Source organism: Telmatherina bonti, assembly GCF_933228915.1.
Source record: "Telmatherina bonti genome assembly, chromosome: 23".
In the NCBI taxonomy this organism is placed as follows: Eukaryota; Metazoa; Chordata; class Actinopteri; order Atheriniformes; family Telmatherinidae; genus Telmatherina; species Telmatherina bonti.
Window position 1 is genome coordinate 5,664,904 of NC_136632.1, and position 16,526 is coordinate 5,681,429.

Sequence of the window (16,526 nt, forward strand, 5' to 3'; positions counted from 1 at the left end):
TTAAATGTCTATCTGGGGTGTGGACCCTTGAGATACCGACGTTTCAGCACCGCAGACAGCTTCACGTCCGAGTTGTCAGTCTCTCTACTTATTGCATTTGGGAAACAATCAGGCTGAGCTGTCATCAGTTGCGTAAAAGTGGACGGTCCATACGGCTCAGTTGAATTTGCTGAGCATTAAGTTCGTAGGATTCTCCGTTATGACTGAGGGGAATTTGGGGGATGTGGCAACTTGTAACTTGTATGTCGGAAAATTGAGCACTTCTGCTCTGTATTCTGTGTCCAGGTTGATTAAATTAGATTTCCTTTAGATGGCTGTGTAGAAAAAATGTTTTAATAAATTGGGAATTTGCCAGGAATAATAGTTTTAAGTGCTGTTATAGTTCAAGCAATGATACAAAGCTTTGGCTGCTGCACTTTGTGCAGAGAGGCTGGTTTGCTGGATGGGTATATTGCCAGTCACAAATGGCTGTGCGTATGTATGTCCAAGCTTATGCATGCTCGCTGCTGTGCGAATGAGCATGTCCATCAGTTTAGAGCGGGGATGGTGCACACAAAAATATTTTCACAAAGGCATATAACCATAATGTTATTTATCCTACTCGTCGTGACGTAAAATTATTGTGAGAGTCTGATGTCTTGTTAGATTAAGTAGGGAACTTTTATAAATTATAAATTCATTTAAAAAAATGTTATTGTCCCTTGCAATTTGCCACTGCCTACCTAAGCCTAGAACTCACGGCACGTGCCTGGTGGATTATTCCATTTATTTGTTAGATAATATATATTTCACTTTCTTTTATAATTATTGTCTTTAATATGGACTTGGTAAATGGCGGGGCGGCTGTAGCTCATGGAGGAAGAGCAGTTGTCCTTCAACAGGTAAGTTGAGGGATCAATTCCAGGCTTCCCCTGAAATGCCGAAGTGTAAGGGCAAGGGCAAGACACTGAACCCCAAACTGCCCCCCGATGTGCCTATCAGGGTATGAGTGTGTTGAATGAGTGTGTGTGTGAATGGGTGAATGTGACAAGTAGTGTAAAGTGCTTTGAGTGGTCTGTATGACTAGAAAAGCGCTATAGAAGTACAAGTCCATTTACCATTTAATATAATCTTTCAGATAATTTCCTATAATTCCTGTAATAAAAATCGATCTGAAACTAATAGAATTTAGTTTCATTGTGCTATAAAAATGACTCAACAGCACCTCCTCCTGGCCAGACAAACAAGCTGCACAAGTAACTCGCTGTATTACGGTCAAAGCCACATCCTCTCCTGAAGGCTCGGCGCTGCTCTGCCTTTTCCTCTCATATAAAAGCAACAATATGTGTTTGCGTATGCGCAGTCTGTTCCTTCATATAAACACATTTATGCTACGCCGCCTTTACGTTGCTGCACTATACCAATACTCTACATACGATCACAGAGATTTAGTGAACTAATGCTTTGCTCTCACAGTTGGTCGACATTCTCACCAGAGGGATGACCCTGATAGAGAGGCTTAAACCATATTCATGTCTTTTGTTTGAGGAAAAATAGTCTGGGAACTGGTATTGAATGATTTAGCTTGTCTTTTCTCATTTTTCTAGTAGTTAGTCTTACGATCTTGGGACTGTTATATTAAGCAGGAACTCACCTGCCTACACATTTAAATAATCATTTGTGTGTCTGCCCAGTGGAAATGGGTTGTTGTGCGTCATCGCAACAGGACAAAGCTACAACCAGACAGATTATTTTTAAAGTGGAATTAACATGTACATGATAGAAAATGTTTCAATTCAGATAAAAATTCTGAATAAACTAGCCATTTAATTCGATTTAAGTTTAATTCAGAATGGGCATTTTCATTAGGAACTAAATGTTTACAGGGCTGATTTTTTTTTTTGTTTTATTCTGAATTAAAGGGCAATTAAACTCCCAAATTATCACGATCTTATTCTAATCATTATTTAATTTAATTTAATTTAATTTAATTTAATTTAATTTAATTTAATTTAATTTAATTTAATTTAATTTAATTTAATTAGTTATTTATTTTATTTATTTTATCATTCCTTTATTTTTTATTTTATGTTTTTAGCCAGTGTAAATTGTTAATTTTACACCCCCAGTGTTGCTCAGTGGGGTCCGCCTGTGCTCGGGGCTGCTACTGGCTCTGGCAGGACTGGGAGGTCTGTAGCAGTTCTTCGCTGCTCTGGGCCCCCGCTGACCTGTCACCAGCTGGCTGCATGAGGTGCTCTGGTCTGGGGGTGTTAGGGCGACCTTGTGCAGGAGACCCCTTGAGATGGTGCTAAGTGACTTCTGGGGGTTAGGGTTGGATGTCTAAAGTACTTTGTCTGATGTTTTTAATATATTAAAAGTGAGTTATATGACTTATTGATGATTACGTTTGTTCCTGCTTTTACACTTTCCTCATTTCCTCTGCAGTTTTGGCTCTTTGCTCCATCTCCCTTCGTATTTCTTTGTTTTTGTTTATTCTTTATCTTCCTTTTCCACAATGCCATTATGTCTGGCAGAAACACATAGTTTCAAAGTTCACCAGCTTCTCTAGGGTTTGTGAACTCCATAAAAGTTTGTGGATCCATTTTCCTGTACAAACACCAGCACACAACACCTTCCACGCAGTAAACTCCCAAAGCAGATAAAACAGAAACTCATTATAGGTTTTCTTCATTGGGCAGCTTATCAGAAGTTTCTGGCTCAAACTGACAGAAACGTATCCAGAAAAGAGAAAATAATAGTCTTCTCAAGTGCCAAGGCTTTTTATTACCTCGCGTACACAGCTGTTGACTCAGTGTATGGTGGCGCTGCTGGCTCGCATCGTGACGACTTCCCTCTCTGGAGTGTCTTCACTCTGAGGGCGGTGAAGATAACGACCAGAAAACACCAGATCATTACTCCTGACCGGCTCATGAGTGGAACTGGAAATCTAATTCATGCACAAGTGATGATTACAGTGACGGATGTTGCTCTGCTCATGTTTGTCTCTGTGTCATTTAATAAGCATCTTTCATTAAACAGTAACCCGCTGACATGATTACCCAGGAAAAGAATAATATATTAATTATTCTGCTTTTCTCATAACAGGCATTCTTTATTTTAATTTAAGGGCATAACTTAATTTTATTTGAGTTATTTTTAGTACTAACCTTAAATAAGTCTTGCAGAGTGCAAAGGGCTGAATACATGACAAACAGTGATCATAGGGACGGGCTGCTCGACTATTACAGGTTTTTTATTGTTATCTTGAGATAACGAGGACAGCATCCATGGCAACGGGATCATTTCTCCTGAGAGAAAATGAAATTTGTTTTCTTGAGGAGATGATTAAAGGGGAATCAAAAACGGTTAGTTTGTTACACCTGGGATGTGTCTGAATGTCCACCCTGTTCCCTGCATGGTGCCCTTTAGAGTGGTCTCGCCATTTTCTAGGAGTGTCCAAATGCCCACAGATGAAAAAGTAGTGCACTCAAAATGGCCCACAATCCATCTTGAAAAGTAGTGAGCATCGATGGTCACTAGGTGGGTCAATGTAGAGCACAACGCATTGCAGGCAGGAGGTCAACATGGTGCAGGTGACACGAACGTCAAAGCAGGTAAATAAAAAACTATAAATCCTTCAATTTGTATTTTTATTTATTTCATAAATATGCAACAAAGAAATAATAAAATACAATATAAGTCTGGATTGGATTTCGAACGATGCACGATGGTTGCCATGGTGACAAGTCATGTGATCAGCGACGATGAGAGAACAGCCAGCTTCATGTCCCAATTGCAAACAGGATGAGTTCACCGTGTAGTGTAGCGATGTGAAGTAAATGAGGGGTCGGGGAATAGTGTTTACATTCAGACACAGCCCTATTTTACTGGTGACAGCTGGGGGAGGGGCTATATCCTGGGGGAGGGGCTAGAGTATGGGGGAGGGACTATCTCATAGGGGAGGGGCTATAACATTGGGGGGGCGCTAGAGGCTGGGGAGGGGCTATCTGGTGGGGGAGGGGCTAAAGTCTGGAGGAGGGGCTATCTCCTGGGGGAGGGGCTACAGTCATGTGTAATTCTGTAAATGAGTGATTGGAAAAACTCGGTAGAGGCACGTCACAGTGTCAGGCTTTGTCAGGCTTGATGGATGTAAAATCAGATGTATTGATCAGCGATGGATGTCCCTCCATCTGACCTCAGCTTTGCTGGCTTGACTGCACTGACACATCCCAGTACAGAACAGCTCCGTACTGGGATGACCAGATGTATTCACAAGAAGAGCCACTGATTTTGCATATATTCCATAAAGCTAGACTGCACGATGCGTTCCAGATGTTGCTGCTTGTGGGATTGTAGGTAAAGAAACAGTTTTTCTGTCTTGTGTTTTTTCACTGATGTTGATCTCAGACAGGTTTGATCTTTAGTTTCCAGGTGAGCTTCATTAAAGTGAAACTACTGAAGAAGGTTGTTGCGCATTATGAAAACAGCCCCAGTTTCAACGCAGTCTGGGGGGAAAAAGGATCTACTGCAGATGAAAAGTGTAAAATGTCTTAAGAAAGGAATAAAATCATTTCAGAGAAACTTAAGTTAGATGGTTTTAATGTTTAAGGATAAATGTTGCGACTTAATGGGAAAAATTTAGCTGAAGGCAGCAGATATCTGAAGCTGCTGGTGAACATCTCCATGCAGGATCCTACAGAGGTTGCAGAGGTGTGTAAAACTGAGTTTTAGCCACACTGAAGCAGTGCTCAACAGGAAAGTCTGCAGTGGGCTCAGAAATACAAGATGACTTATTTTCTGACTGTTTTTATCACTGATAACTGCTGTGCTACACTGGATGGTCCAGATAGACAGAGATCTGGATGGGAACCAGCTGGGCAGCAACACCATGAAAAAGTGGTTTTTAACTGGATCCATGTGGAGTTTGGTGGTTTGGTCCTTTCATGGCAGGATTTTCCTCGAAATCTACCATCCTGCTACTCATTCATTCCTTTTCTAACACGCCTGATCACATAACTTATTCCCTTTTCTGCATGTCATCCAGCTCTGCACACACCTGGTAACCAGCCATACGTTTGATTTAAGTGTGTTGGACATGAGTTGCAGCTGAAAGTTGCAGGATGGGTAGATCTTGAGGACCGAACTTGGGCCCTCTGCTTTTAGGTGGCTTCTGCTAAATCAGTTCAGTTTCTAACTGTGGTGTAAAAGTAAGAAGTGTTCCTTCTGCAGGAAAGACAACGCTCCATCCCGCCATGCAGGAACACCTGTACAATCTGCCTGCTTTTACAGCCATCATCTCCTGACCTCAACCCTTCTGAGAACCTGTGGGGCAACCTTCAAAGGAAACAAACAACCCTTTGTGGGAGAGGAGGACACTAGACCTCAAATCAGCAACTCTACTTCTAGTCTCCTCAATGAGATCCAGTCAGAAACGTTCCACGTACTTCCAGGTTTACTGAATAAAAAGCCAGACATACCCTGTAGCAGGGTATGTCTGGCTTTTTGTCTGGCTACGGTGGTTTGAGCGAAATGAGCTGCTTGTGCCAGAAGTGCATTCATTTTCCTTTTGTGGAAAACACGTCCTTATTATGCTGTGAATCAGTTAGTCTGAAATAGTTTAATCAAAAACCTCAAATTAAAATTTAAATGTATTAAAGTAAAATAAAAAAGTCGAATTTCTCCCATATAGTGGATAAAAGTAATAATACATGTTTGCATTTTTGTATATTATCAAAACAGTAGAGAAATAATTTCAGGTGATGAAAGTTACAACAGATTGGATTAAGTTGCATCTGGTCTGTAACATGACTGGGGGGAAGAGCGTCTAAAGGGGCTGAATCCTCTCATGCTCCTCTGTGCACAGAATGCTCTAACAGTGGAGCTTACAATCAACTCGGCCTTACGTCCAACAAAGAAGGAGGAGGTGGCAGAGACGCAATCAGGAAAGGGTTGAGACTCTCCCATGTATGAAACGATGGAGCCAGCCCCTTTCACTGCAGGGGGGGGGGGGGGGGGGGGGGGGGGGGGTGAGGCTCAGAGGAGAGTATGATGCTGCAGACACATCGGTTCCCTCATCCTGACTGAGACTTTCTGTGGTTTTCTCTCCTGTCCTTCACTTATCTTGCTTCAAAGTCCTGGAAAAAGAGGGAATGATGTCATGAAGGACCCCCTTCATGCAACCACCAAAAAGCTGTTTCACATTTGTTTCAATTTATTTATTTGCATGTTTTACTTTTGCTGATGTCATATGTATCTTTATTGTTAAGAAATAAAATAAAACATTTTTATATGTTTGTGATGGACTGGTGAACTGTCCAGGTGGGCCTGCCTCTCTCCCACTGAGACCTCCTGGAATTCACAACCAACCATTCTCTGTTTATGAGAACCTTGGATATCATCAAACAAAATTCAGCATAGACTGTACAGTGTACAGTGTGTATTATACACTATACAGTATATAGTATGCAGTATACACTGTACAGTATACAGTAGTCAGTGTACAGTACATCATATACAGTAGTCAGTGTACAGTATATTATATACAGTAGTCAGTGTACAATATATCATATACAGTAGTCAGTGTACAGTATATTATATACAGTAGTCAGTGTACAATATATCATATACAGTAGTCAGTGTACAGTATATTATATACAGTAGTCAGTGTACAGTACATTATATACAGTAGTTAGTGTACAGTACATTATATACAGTAGTCAGTGTACAGTACATCATATACAGTAGTCAGTGTACAGTATACCATATACAGTAGTCAGTTTACAGTACATTATATACAGTAGTAAGTGTACAGTACATTATATACAGTAGTCAGTGTACAGTATATTATATACAGTAGTCAGTGTACAATATATCATATACAGTAGTCAGTGTACAGTATATTATATACAGTAGTCAGTGTACAGTATACTATATACAGTAGTCAGTGTACAATATATCATATACAGTAGTCAGTGTACAGTATATTATATACAGTAGTCAGTGTACAGTACATTATATACAGTAGTTAGTGTACAGTACATTATATACAGTAGTCAGTGTACAGTATACCATATACAGTAGTCAGTTTACAGTACATTATATACAGTAGTAAGTGTACAGTACATTATATACAGTAGTCAGTGTACAGTATATTATATACAGTAGTCAGTGTACAATATATCATATACAGTAGTCAGTGTACAGTATATTATATACAGTAGTCAGTGTACAGTACATTATATACAGTAGTTAGTGTACAGTACATTATATACAGTAGTCAGTGTACAGTATATTATATACAGTAGTCAGTGTACAGTACATTATATACAGTAGTCAGTGTACAGTATATCATATACAGTAGTCAGTGTACAGTATATTATATACAGTAGTCAGTGTACAGTATATCATATACAGTAGTCAGTGTACAGTATATTATATACAGTAGTCAGTGTACAGTATATTATATACAGTAGTCAGTGTACAGTACATCATATACAGTAGTCAGTGTACAGTATATTATATACAGTAGTCAGTGTACAGTACATTATATACAGTAGTCAGTGTACAGTATATCATATACAGTAGTCAGTGTACAGTATATCATATACAGTAGTCAGTGTACAGTAAGCAGAATGCAGCTCTGTATCAGTCAGGAAAGGCAACCTGGAAGGAAAGGTGAGGTTTGATGTGAAAATACTCATAAAGGTATGATGGATATGTCCTGCTGAAGATCACATGATGAGACTGAAGCTGTATTTTTAACATCATGCAGCAATCATACAAATTGCAGTGCAAATTAAGCCACTGTGTTTTTATCGGTCTTAAGGAGAAACTCATTAATGTAATGTGAAAATTAATTCTATGACATCACATTATGACAGTATTACTTAACTGGTTAATTTCAGTAAAAAAAGTGGAAACTGGGTGGCACAGTGATGGGATGTGTAGATGATGTAGCTGTCTCCTGTGCAGCATGTGGTGGGGTGTGTGGTGACACCTAACGCCCACAGGGACAACACACGCCAACTCCATTAATGACTCATTGTTGAGCTGAGACTGTTCTGTTCAGTGTGGTCCTGAGGAAACTGTTTGTAGGAGAGAGATGGACTCCTAAGCTTATTCTTCTACTTGACATATAATTATTAAGCAACATTTAGTTGAGCTGTTGTGACGGCTTCCCTCCCATACATGATATAGCCTGCCTCAGTGGCGTCTAGTCGAAATAGTTGCCACCAACTCTGGTTGATTAGTATATTTTAGTTTAAAACTTTCAAACATTTCATTTCAGGCTCTTCTTGGATGGTTTTCAAGCATTTGACTCGCAGCCTACATTACTCCTCTGCAATGGCTCTGCTTGTTCTCTACGGTAATGTTCCTTTCTTGTTCTTTTTCTGGGTCTTGATTAGATTTTTTTTACCTTCTGCAACCTTGTAAAAAAGTAACAACAAAATAATTTACATAGAAAATCTTGACAGTTGATGAAAGCTGTAAAATTCTGAGAAAAAAAAAATAATTAAAAATTTAAACTCATAAATGTCTTACAGAAGTGCAGCAGGGAGCAGTGTGGTGCTAGACTTTATACGATCTAATAGAAAAATCGAATCGAAAAATCAAAAATCAGAATTTTTTGTTTCACAATTTTAAAATAGATTTTTTTGTTAAAATTTTTTTTTTTTTTTTTCAATGAAATAAAATGAATCTACTATCGATTTTTGTCATTTTTGTTGGTTTTATTGATCTTTTTATTTGTCTTCTTGGGCATTATAGTAGCAGAATGATGGTCTGGCTACTGTGTTGTTTTGTCCTAACTGAAATCAAGAAAAATTACAAGCAAAAAAAGGTTTTATACATTTTCATGGGTTTTTAATCAGCAAAAATCAGCAATATCAAAGAATTTTGAGAATCGCAATTTAAATCGAATCGGCACCCAAAAAATCAGAATCGAATCGAATCGGGACAAAAGCATATCGTCACAGCCCTACAATCTAATGTATCAGGAAGGGGAGGCAAAGACTATTTTGGGGTGGGGTGGGGTGATCGTGTAAGAATGGAAAAGCTCGAGTTACATTAGAGAGAAATGAGAAATAAAACATCAAACAACAAATTTGAAGCAAATTCAAAACCGTTCGTATGAATAAGTTGGCTGTTTTGTGATCCAGTATGTTGAGCTGATGTGGTAGAACATCTGGTTTTCTGCCTGATGATGGTGGTGCTGGAACGGATCCTTTTGTCTGACCAAAATGCTAGCTTGGCTAACTCCATGCTAGCAGACGCTGCTTACTCTGGAACTGGGAGTTCCAGCCCAGTCTGATCAGTGTCCTTCTTCTTTAGTCTTTCCTTTCTCCTACCATTAAAAAGGACTGTCTGGGGCTGAAACTGTCCATAATTTCACATTATAGCTTATTTTAACCATCTAGCCTTAAAACGCTGTGATCTGGACTTGCTTGTTGGCACAGTGACTTCAGATATGTGCATTTCTGGAGCTGCCATTCAATGTTTTTCATTCGGGACACTGTGTGACGTTGAATTCTGCTATGCACACTGCATCACGCTTTAGCAAGTGAAAATAAACACACCAACTGTTCTGAAGTCGCACTGCGGCTGATTCCTCAAAGAAGTGCCAGAAGACGTTATCAGAGGAAGAAAGGAAAAGTTAGCATAGAAAGAGAAAGAGCAAGAAATAAGTAAAGATAAGCCTGTCTTTAACTGACCAGAGAGATCTCAGAGAACATGTGGGATGCAAGATGGATGCTGATAGATGTTGATGAGGGGTGTGTCACTAAAAAAAAACTGCAAAAGTTCAGTAAGGCAACTTTAAAATCCGCTAGCAGCCTTGCTAGCCTCCTATTTACATCAAACTGGCTAAGTCAGCTCTAAGCAACTTGGATACTTTGAGCATCTTTGTGGTTTATTTTTAGCTTAAATGTGAAAATCTTGATGCAGCTTCATGCTAACATCAGGTTATATCATGTTAGTAGCTTTGCAGGGACAAAAATCACTTCTAGAAATTCGCAGCCAAACCTCAACATTTTTCAATGAAGGCTAGTTTCAGATTTAGTTGGCAGGTCTGGAAGGATTTTCCTGTCCTCCAGGTGCCTCAGGTCACTCACCTAGAATGTCCAACATTATTTCAAAGATAGCTGGTGCCACCTTGACCCTCCTCTAGCTCCGCCCCTGGCGATGACCTGCACCACTGTATGTGTTCAGCTTGTTACAGTACGGCTTTCCTTCTCCAGGAAGTCAGTTTAACGGGATGCAGGCGTCAGCTGGAGTCTTCCATGTGCAATCTGTCAGAGGCAGCTTTCCATATTTCATCACAGGGCTTTGATGCAGAGCCCCATGACTCTCATTGCCTTGTCTGCAAAGAAACACTGGCGGAACAAATCTCCGTCAATGTTTAATCAGGTCAGGTGTTTGCTTATTACCTTGACCCTCTGTGTCGGAGAATAAAAACTGCAGCTGCAGACTTTTTGTGCAAGAGCAATTTGACTATTAAGCAAGCCTCACACAAGTTCAGATTTGTGGTGGCCTAATGAAAATTAGCATATTCGAGGCATTCCAGTGATTTACAGCACAGAAGCAATTAAACTAAAGGATGTCTCGAGGGTCCCCACCTGGTTTGAACCCAAACAACCCTTTGATCTGTGTTAAGTGGCTGCATTCATATTACCAGGCCTTATCTGAATAGAATTCAATTATTTCTGAATTCATGAGGCATCACTAAAAGAGTTGGGGAGCAGAAGCAATCACTGCAGGATCTTGGATAAGTTGGATAGTTGTGGATGACTTGGGATCTGTGTTTTAACGCTGCCCCCTTGTGGTCATCATGATAGAAGAAACGCAGATTGCACTGAGACGCACTTTGTGGTTGTGTGTTTACAACCTCCCATATTTATGGCTGAGAGTAAAGTCGTCTTAGAGCAGATGACTATGAGCACCTGGAGGCAAATGCAGAGGATATGAGCCAGCACAGAGGAATGTTGAATGCCATCTGCCTTCTGTGTTGCTCGTGTGAGTCAAAGGCAGGAGTTGCAGCTCCCTCACAGATCTGTTCCGTGAAAATTTAGTTTTTGTTTTTCTACAGGATACAGAATAGGAAAGGGCATCAGACCTCAGATGTCCAGCTGGTGCAGGCAAAGCTGCAAACATACGGTAGCAGGAAAGTATCACACGTTCCAATTAAAACTTTTCAGTTTAATCATGAGCCATTGATTTCAGCAGCAGGTGTCACCGCCTACCTTTCATGTGGTGCGGAGAAGTGTAGACCTATTGAAGCAGACAGACCTGTGCATGGTTGCTTTATGATTCGTATTTCATCTCTACTTGCCATCACCCTGTTCATGTTTTTAGAGGAGAATGTTGAAAGTGTTTTTAACCCTTTAAAATCAAAACGGCAACTCCAGTCCCTGAGAGGTTCGGTTTTGTGTGTTTCCCTGCTGCAACACACATAGTCCAAGCTTTTGTTGGTACTTCAGTGGTTTTCCAGGCGGTGTGAGCGGCAGTGGTTCCGATGGTAGAGCTGCTTGTCTTATGACCAAGCGGCAACCTCCAGCACTTAAAGTGAAGCCTATAGAAGTGTCAAAATTTGCAGTTCCCCCTTCATTCACTAGAGACTCCAAAACAGAGCCAATCCCCATAGACTCCCACGTTAAAAAAGACCAACGTCACAGCAGAAATAAACATGTTTACAGCAGAAATAAACATGTCTGGTACAAAAAAAACATTTTATGTTTATCATGTCAGGTTTACTTTCATGACAACTGTAGGGGGAGTGAATTTTTTCTAATTCCTCCATTTAGAAGTAATTTCATCTCGAAATTCAGCATAATTTGGGGTGTGTCCTTTTTGATTGACAGGTACCCGATCTCCCGCTTCAAGAAGGAGGAATGTAGAACAACCGCGGTTTTTAGCCGGTTAACAGTTTGACTTAGCTTTAGCCCGCTTAATCAGCACCACGCTCACAGCTTCCCTCTTAGCTCCGCCTCTTTGCCCATTTTAGTATTTTCCGGGAGAGATGATACACGTGATGCTGCCAAGATGGCGTTGGTAAGAATCGCCCACAGAGCTTCAGTTAAGCTTTTCAGAAACCTACGGGTGACGTTACGGAGACTCCGTCCATCTTTTTATATAAAGTCTGGTTGTAACTTGACGGTTGGCAGCTCGATTCCTGCCTCCATAAGCTGCTGCAGTCTCGATGGGGACATGATTGTTCTCTCAGGGCCGCTCCCAAGCTCAGAGAAATGAAAAGGGTTGCGTCAGAAAGGGCATCTGGTAAATAATATGTGCCAATTCCCCTGTGTGATGATTCATTGTGGCGCCCCCTTCAGTGCCACAAGCTGAAAGCGAAACAACAACCTGGCTTTCCGTTCAATAAGGGGACTTCTGTCAGATACTGATTTTCATCATGAATTCAAACAAAGTGATGATAAGAAGAGGTCGCCTCTTATCTGTGTTTTTATTGTTTGAACAAACATTTGGAGTTTGATATCTTCTCCCTCTGAATAATTAAATGGATCTCTCTGATGCGCTGCGGGGACTCAGGTGCTGCACTTTTCACGTGAGACCACCAGCAGAATATTTTCCTTGTTTTTATTTTCAGCGAGGCAGCCTTTGAGGATGAGGCAAGTGAGCTGACATGGAGAGCAGCTGCACCTGCTGTTGAACGCTTTGGCAGAAGAGGGAGGACTTTTTATTTACTGCACATATTCTGTGACAATAAAGAGAAGAAGCTGTGGAGGAGTGAGTATACATATATAAAGTGTTGACAGCCTAATCAGGAAGCTCTGAGTGGTCCTCACACTGATGTTGACTCGCTGTCTGTCTCCAACTGTCTGGCTTTTGTTTTCTTCATACTCGCTCCTTACAATCACAGACAGTTTGAAAGGAAGGATGTTGCTCTTTGAATGCAAGGTTAATGCAAATTAACCTTGAATGTGAACACAGCAGTTTGCGGTCCTTTAAAATGCACACAAACCGAGCTGATCTGTCTTCGCAAAACAATGTCTGAGTTTGTCTGAGTTAATCGTTGACATCAGGCGTTGCATTGAAAGGTAGTTTCAGATGTTAGATTTTCAAAAGCATAATGATTTTAAAGCAACGCTACTGAACTTCAGAATGGCAGTGGCTCAGGTAGTAGAGCTGCTTGGCCAGCTGGCCAAGTTGGTCGGTGATTCGAGTCCTGCGCCCCTACGTTGCTGCAGCCCAAGGAGGGCCGGTCCCAAACCCAGATAAATGCAGAGGGTTGTGTCAGGAAGGGCATCCAGCATAAAACATGTGCCAGTTTACCTGAGCGATGATTCCCTGTGGGGGACCCTTCCATGGGACAAGCCAAAAGGGAACCAACAACCAGAGGTGGCAATTCCTGGTCCAGAAAGTAAAAGTCCTGTCCGGCAGCTGTTCCAACCAGTCACCAAACGAGCTGAATTTAATGAGCAGAGTTTATTTCCCAGGTGAACGAGCCTGTTAGTGAAAACATCTGCTCTAAATGTGCAGGTAGATCCAAGAACGTGGCAGGACTGAACCAGGAGTTGCCATCTCTGCCAACAACTCCCAAATTTTGGAAGATTTTCTCAGCGAGACACTTCCATCCTGCATGCTGTCTCTTTTCTGAGCCCTCTCCTGCCAGTAAAAGTCAGCCTGACTTTTTTCTCTTGAAATGTCACTATCAGCTGGTGGGAACCATAAACAAAAGGTCACGGCCTCTGTTGGATGTCTTGCAGCATTCTCTGCTGTATTATTTCCATAAGCTTCAGAGATTTGTTTCCACCCAGAGTTACATTCATGTTTCTCCAAGAGCTTTTATTGCTGATGAAGACTTCAGCCGCTGTGGTGAAAAACCTTGTCCTGCACATCCCAAAGATTCTCAGCAGGGTTCAGGTCTGGACTCTAGTGGCCAATCAGTGTGTGACAATGACGTCTCCTGTTCCCTGAACAGCTCTTTCACCATCTGACTCCATGCATCCTGGTGATGCTATCTTGGAATATGGTCGCACCATCAGGGAAGATGGAATAACCTTTTCATTCAGTATATTCAGCAATCAGCTGACCTCGTTCAATGGACACATAATGTTGCTGAACCTGGACCTGACTAACAGTTGCAACCCCAGATCATAGACGCCTCCACAGGCTGGTACAGTAGACATGATGTTGCATCGCTTCACCTGCCTCTCTTCTCACCCTGATGCTCCATCTCCCTAAAACTGGGTCAATCTAGACTCATCAGACTAAATGACATTCCCCAGCAAACTGGAGTCTTTTTCTCCAGTTCTCCACATGGATCAGTGGTTTTCTTCTGGCTCCACTTCTGTTCAGTCTCTTGAGTTCCTTCACATTGTTCATGTGAAAATGTTCTTACTTCCACCATTAAACTCTGTCCTGACTTCTACTGCTGGTCTTCTTTGATTTGAGTCCGCCAAGCATTTCAATGATCACCCATCACCACCAGACAGAGAGAGACAGAGCTTTGACGAGGAGAGAGTGTGTGTTGCTTCGTGTGTGTGTGTGTGTACATCTGTGTGAGGATCAGCATGAAGCAGTGGTGGGCTTTACTTGCTGTTGTTTACCTGTCCAACCTCCAGGCAGCCACTCAGCTCCACAGGAAAGGTAGGAAGACACCTGCTGCTGGAATCAATAGCTTCTGATAAAAGTAAATAAATGTGGGTCTCATCTGTCGCCTGACGAGCAGTTTCATCATGAAGATGAAAAAAACATGTTTGCACTGAGGAACTTTTTCCTTCTGCTGGATTTGGGGGATTTTTCAGCAAACTGGCTGATGATGATGAGGCTTTGGTGTCTGTGCTGCTGTAAAAGAATGTATTTATTTATAGAGTAATCAAGAACATGTGACCTGCAGGACATCAGCAGATTCCTTCCAAGAAAAAGAGGCTGGCTGGTTGTTACTGGATCTGCTTACAGAGGAAATTCCTATCTTCAACACTCACATAGAAATATGTCAGCAAGAAATGGGATGCTTATTCCAACTATTTCTTCAGTGTTATGGTAGCCGTTTGCACTCGCATCCTTCTGAATTACAACAAAGCTGATTAAGTTAATAATCAATATTAATAGAATATCTTCCAGCCTTACTTTCTTTATTATTGTGATTTAACCCTTTGAATTCTATGCTTTTCTTTGTAATTATCTGATTGGAAATTGCATGAACACGATAAAATGAGTGTATGTGTGTCTCAGCAAATTAGAAAATCACTAAAAAAGTCTCTTGTTTAAATACAAGACTTTATATTTCTGCTCAACTTTCTGCATCGCGTCATCACACACAACCCACATATTCTATAAAATATCTATGTTGAAAAACTGTTATTACAAGATTTTAATATTACTATTTTTATTATTATTATTATTATTATTATTATTAGTAGTAGTAGTAGTAGTAGTAGGAGTAGTAGTAGTAGTAGTAGTAGTAGTAGTTGTTGTTGTACTAGTAGTAGTGGTGGTGGGATATGTCTTAACCACTTGATGCCTGGTGTCACAGGTTGGCATGGGAATCCTTCTGGCTGTTGTTTATTGTACATCTTTAGATCTAAATAACACAAAGGATAGAAAAGTACTATAAATAAAGAAGTGAAGAACAGCTCAACGTTGAGCGGAGCTGCTGTTACAGGCGGCCGCTCACCATTAAGGACTGTTTTCTTATCCTTCATCTACTTTTCATATTCTATATTTACTATTATCTCTATTTTATTCAATGCTGTTTTCCTGTGTTCTCTTTCATAAATTTCCCCATAAATTTCCGTGGGACAAATAAAGAAACTTAACTTTTTAATCTACATTTGTTTGATTTGTAACGGAAGACGGCCCATACACACAACCACCAGACTGTCAGTAGCATTTGAATGTGGTATCAATTAAGGTATCAATGCTTTTCTGATATAATAATAATTCATATTAACTGTATGTGTTAAGCCTGCGAGAGACCTCCCTTCTGGGACCTTAAAGTCTGACATCTTTGCACAAGACGGTGTCATCATCTCCACAACGCTCCGAGAGGCCCCCGCTGGTTAGGGGTTAGTTATAACCAACTGTGTCTGAGACGCGCTGTGACAAATGTTTTTATTAGTTTTACTCTGATGATTTTAAAAAATAGTTGGATTTTCTTTCAAGTTCAAAAAGCTCAGTTTTCTCTCTTTTGTCAGATTTTACAGGACTGAGATAGTTTGGAAAAAACATCCAATGAAACGCTGAAGCTAATTTATTGACGTATTTAGAGCAACATTTGCTGATGCCATGTCAAAGCAGAACATACATGATGGATAATGGGACAATGGGAAATATATATATAAATTATAATTTTATTTACTTTTATTGGTTCAACATGTAGAGCAAATATTTCTGCAGATGCAATGGTTCAGTTCCAGTGGAAAAAAAAAAAAATGGCCAAAATGAAGTTTTAACCGAAATGCCGAAATGAAGTTTATAGAAGAAATAACTTTTTTAAAAGTCTGACAGAGTGTTGGGCAACTGTTTGGTCATTTTTACCCCCCTCCCCCCAAAATTGGTCAATTTGGTGCGATGCCGTCTATGGAGAGAAA

At 40.6% G+C, this 16,526-nt stretch overlaps 1 protein-coding gene across 1 annotated transcript in view; it reads left to right on the top strand.

Annotated features, from left to right (window-relative positions):
- Positions 1-14,501: 14,501 nt before the first annotated feature.
- The window catches only part of fam180a (family with sequence similarity 180 member A), a gene marked incomplete at its 3' end in the record, with an annotated part of 36,720 nt that continues 34,695 nt past the window's right edge, over positions 14,502-16,526 (top strand). The window contains exon 1 of the mRNA XM_079263497.1: positions 14,502-14,580. Coding sequence (XP_079119623.1) covers positions 14,505-14,580 — 76 coding nt within the window. The 5' untranslated portion in view covers positions 14,502-14,504. The remainder of the gene's footprint in view (positions 14,581-16,526) is intronic.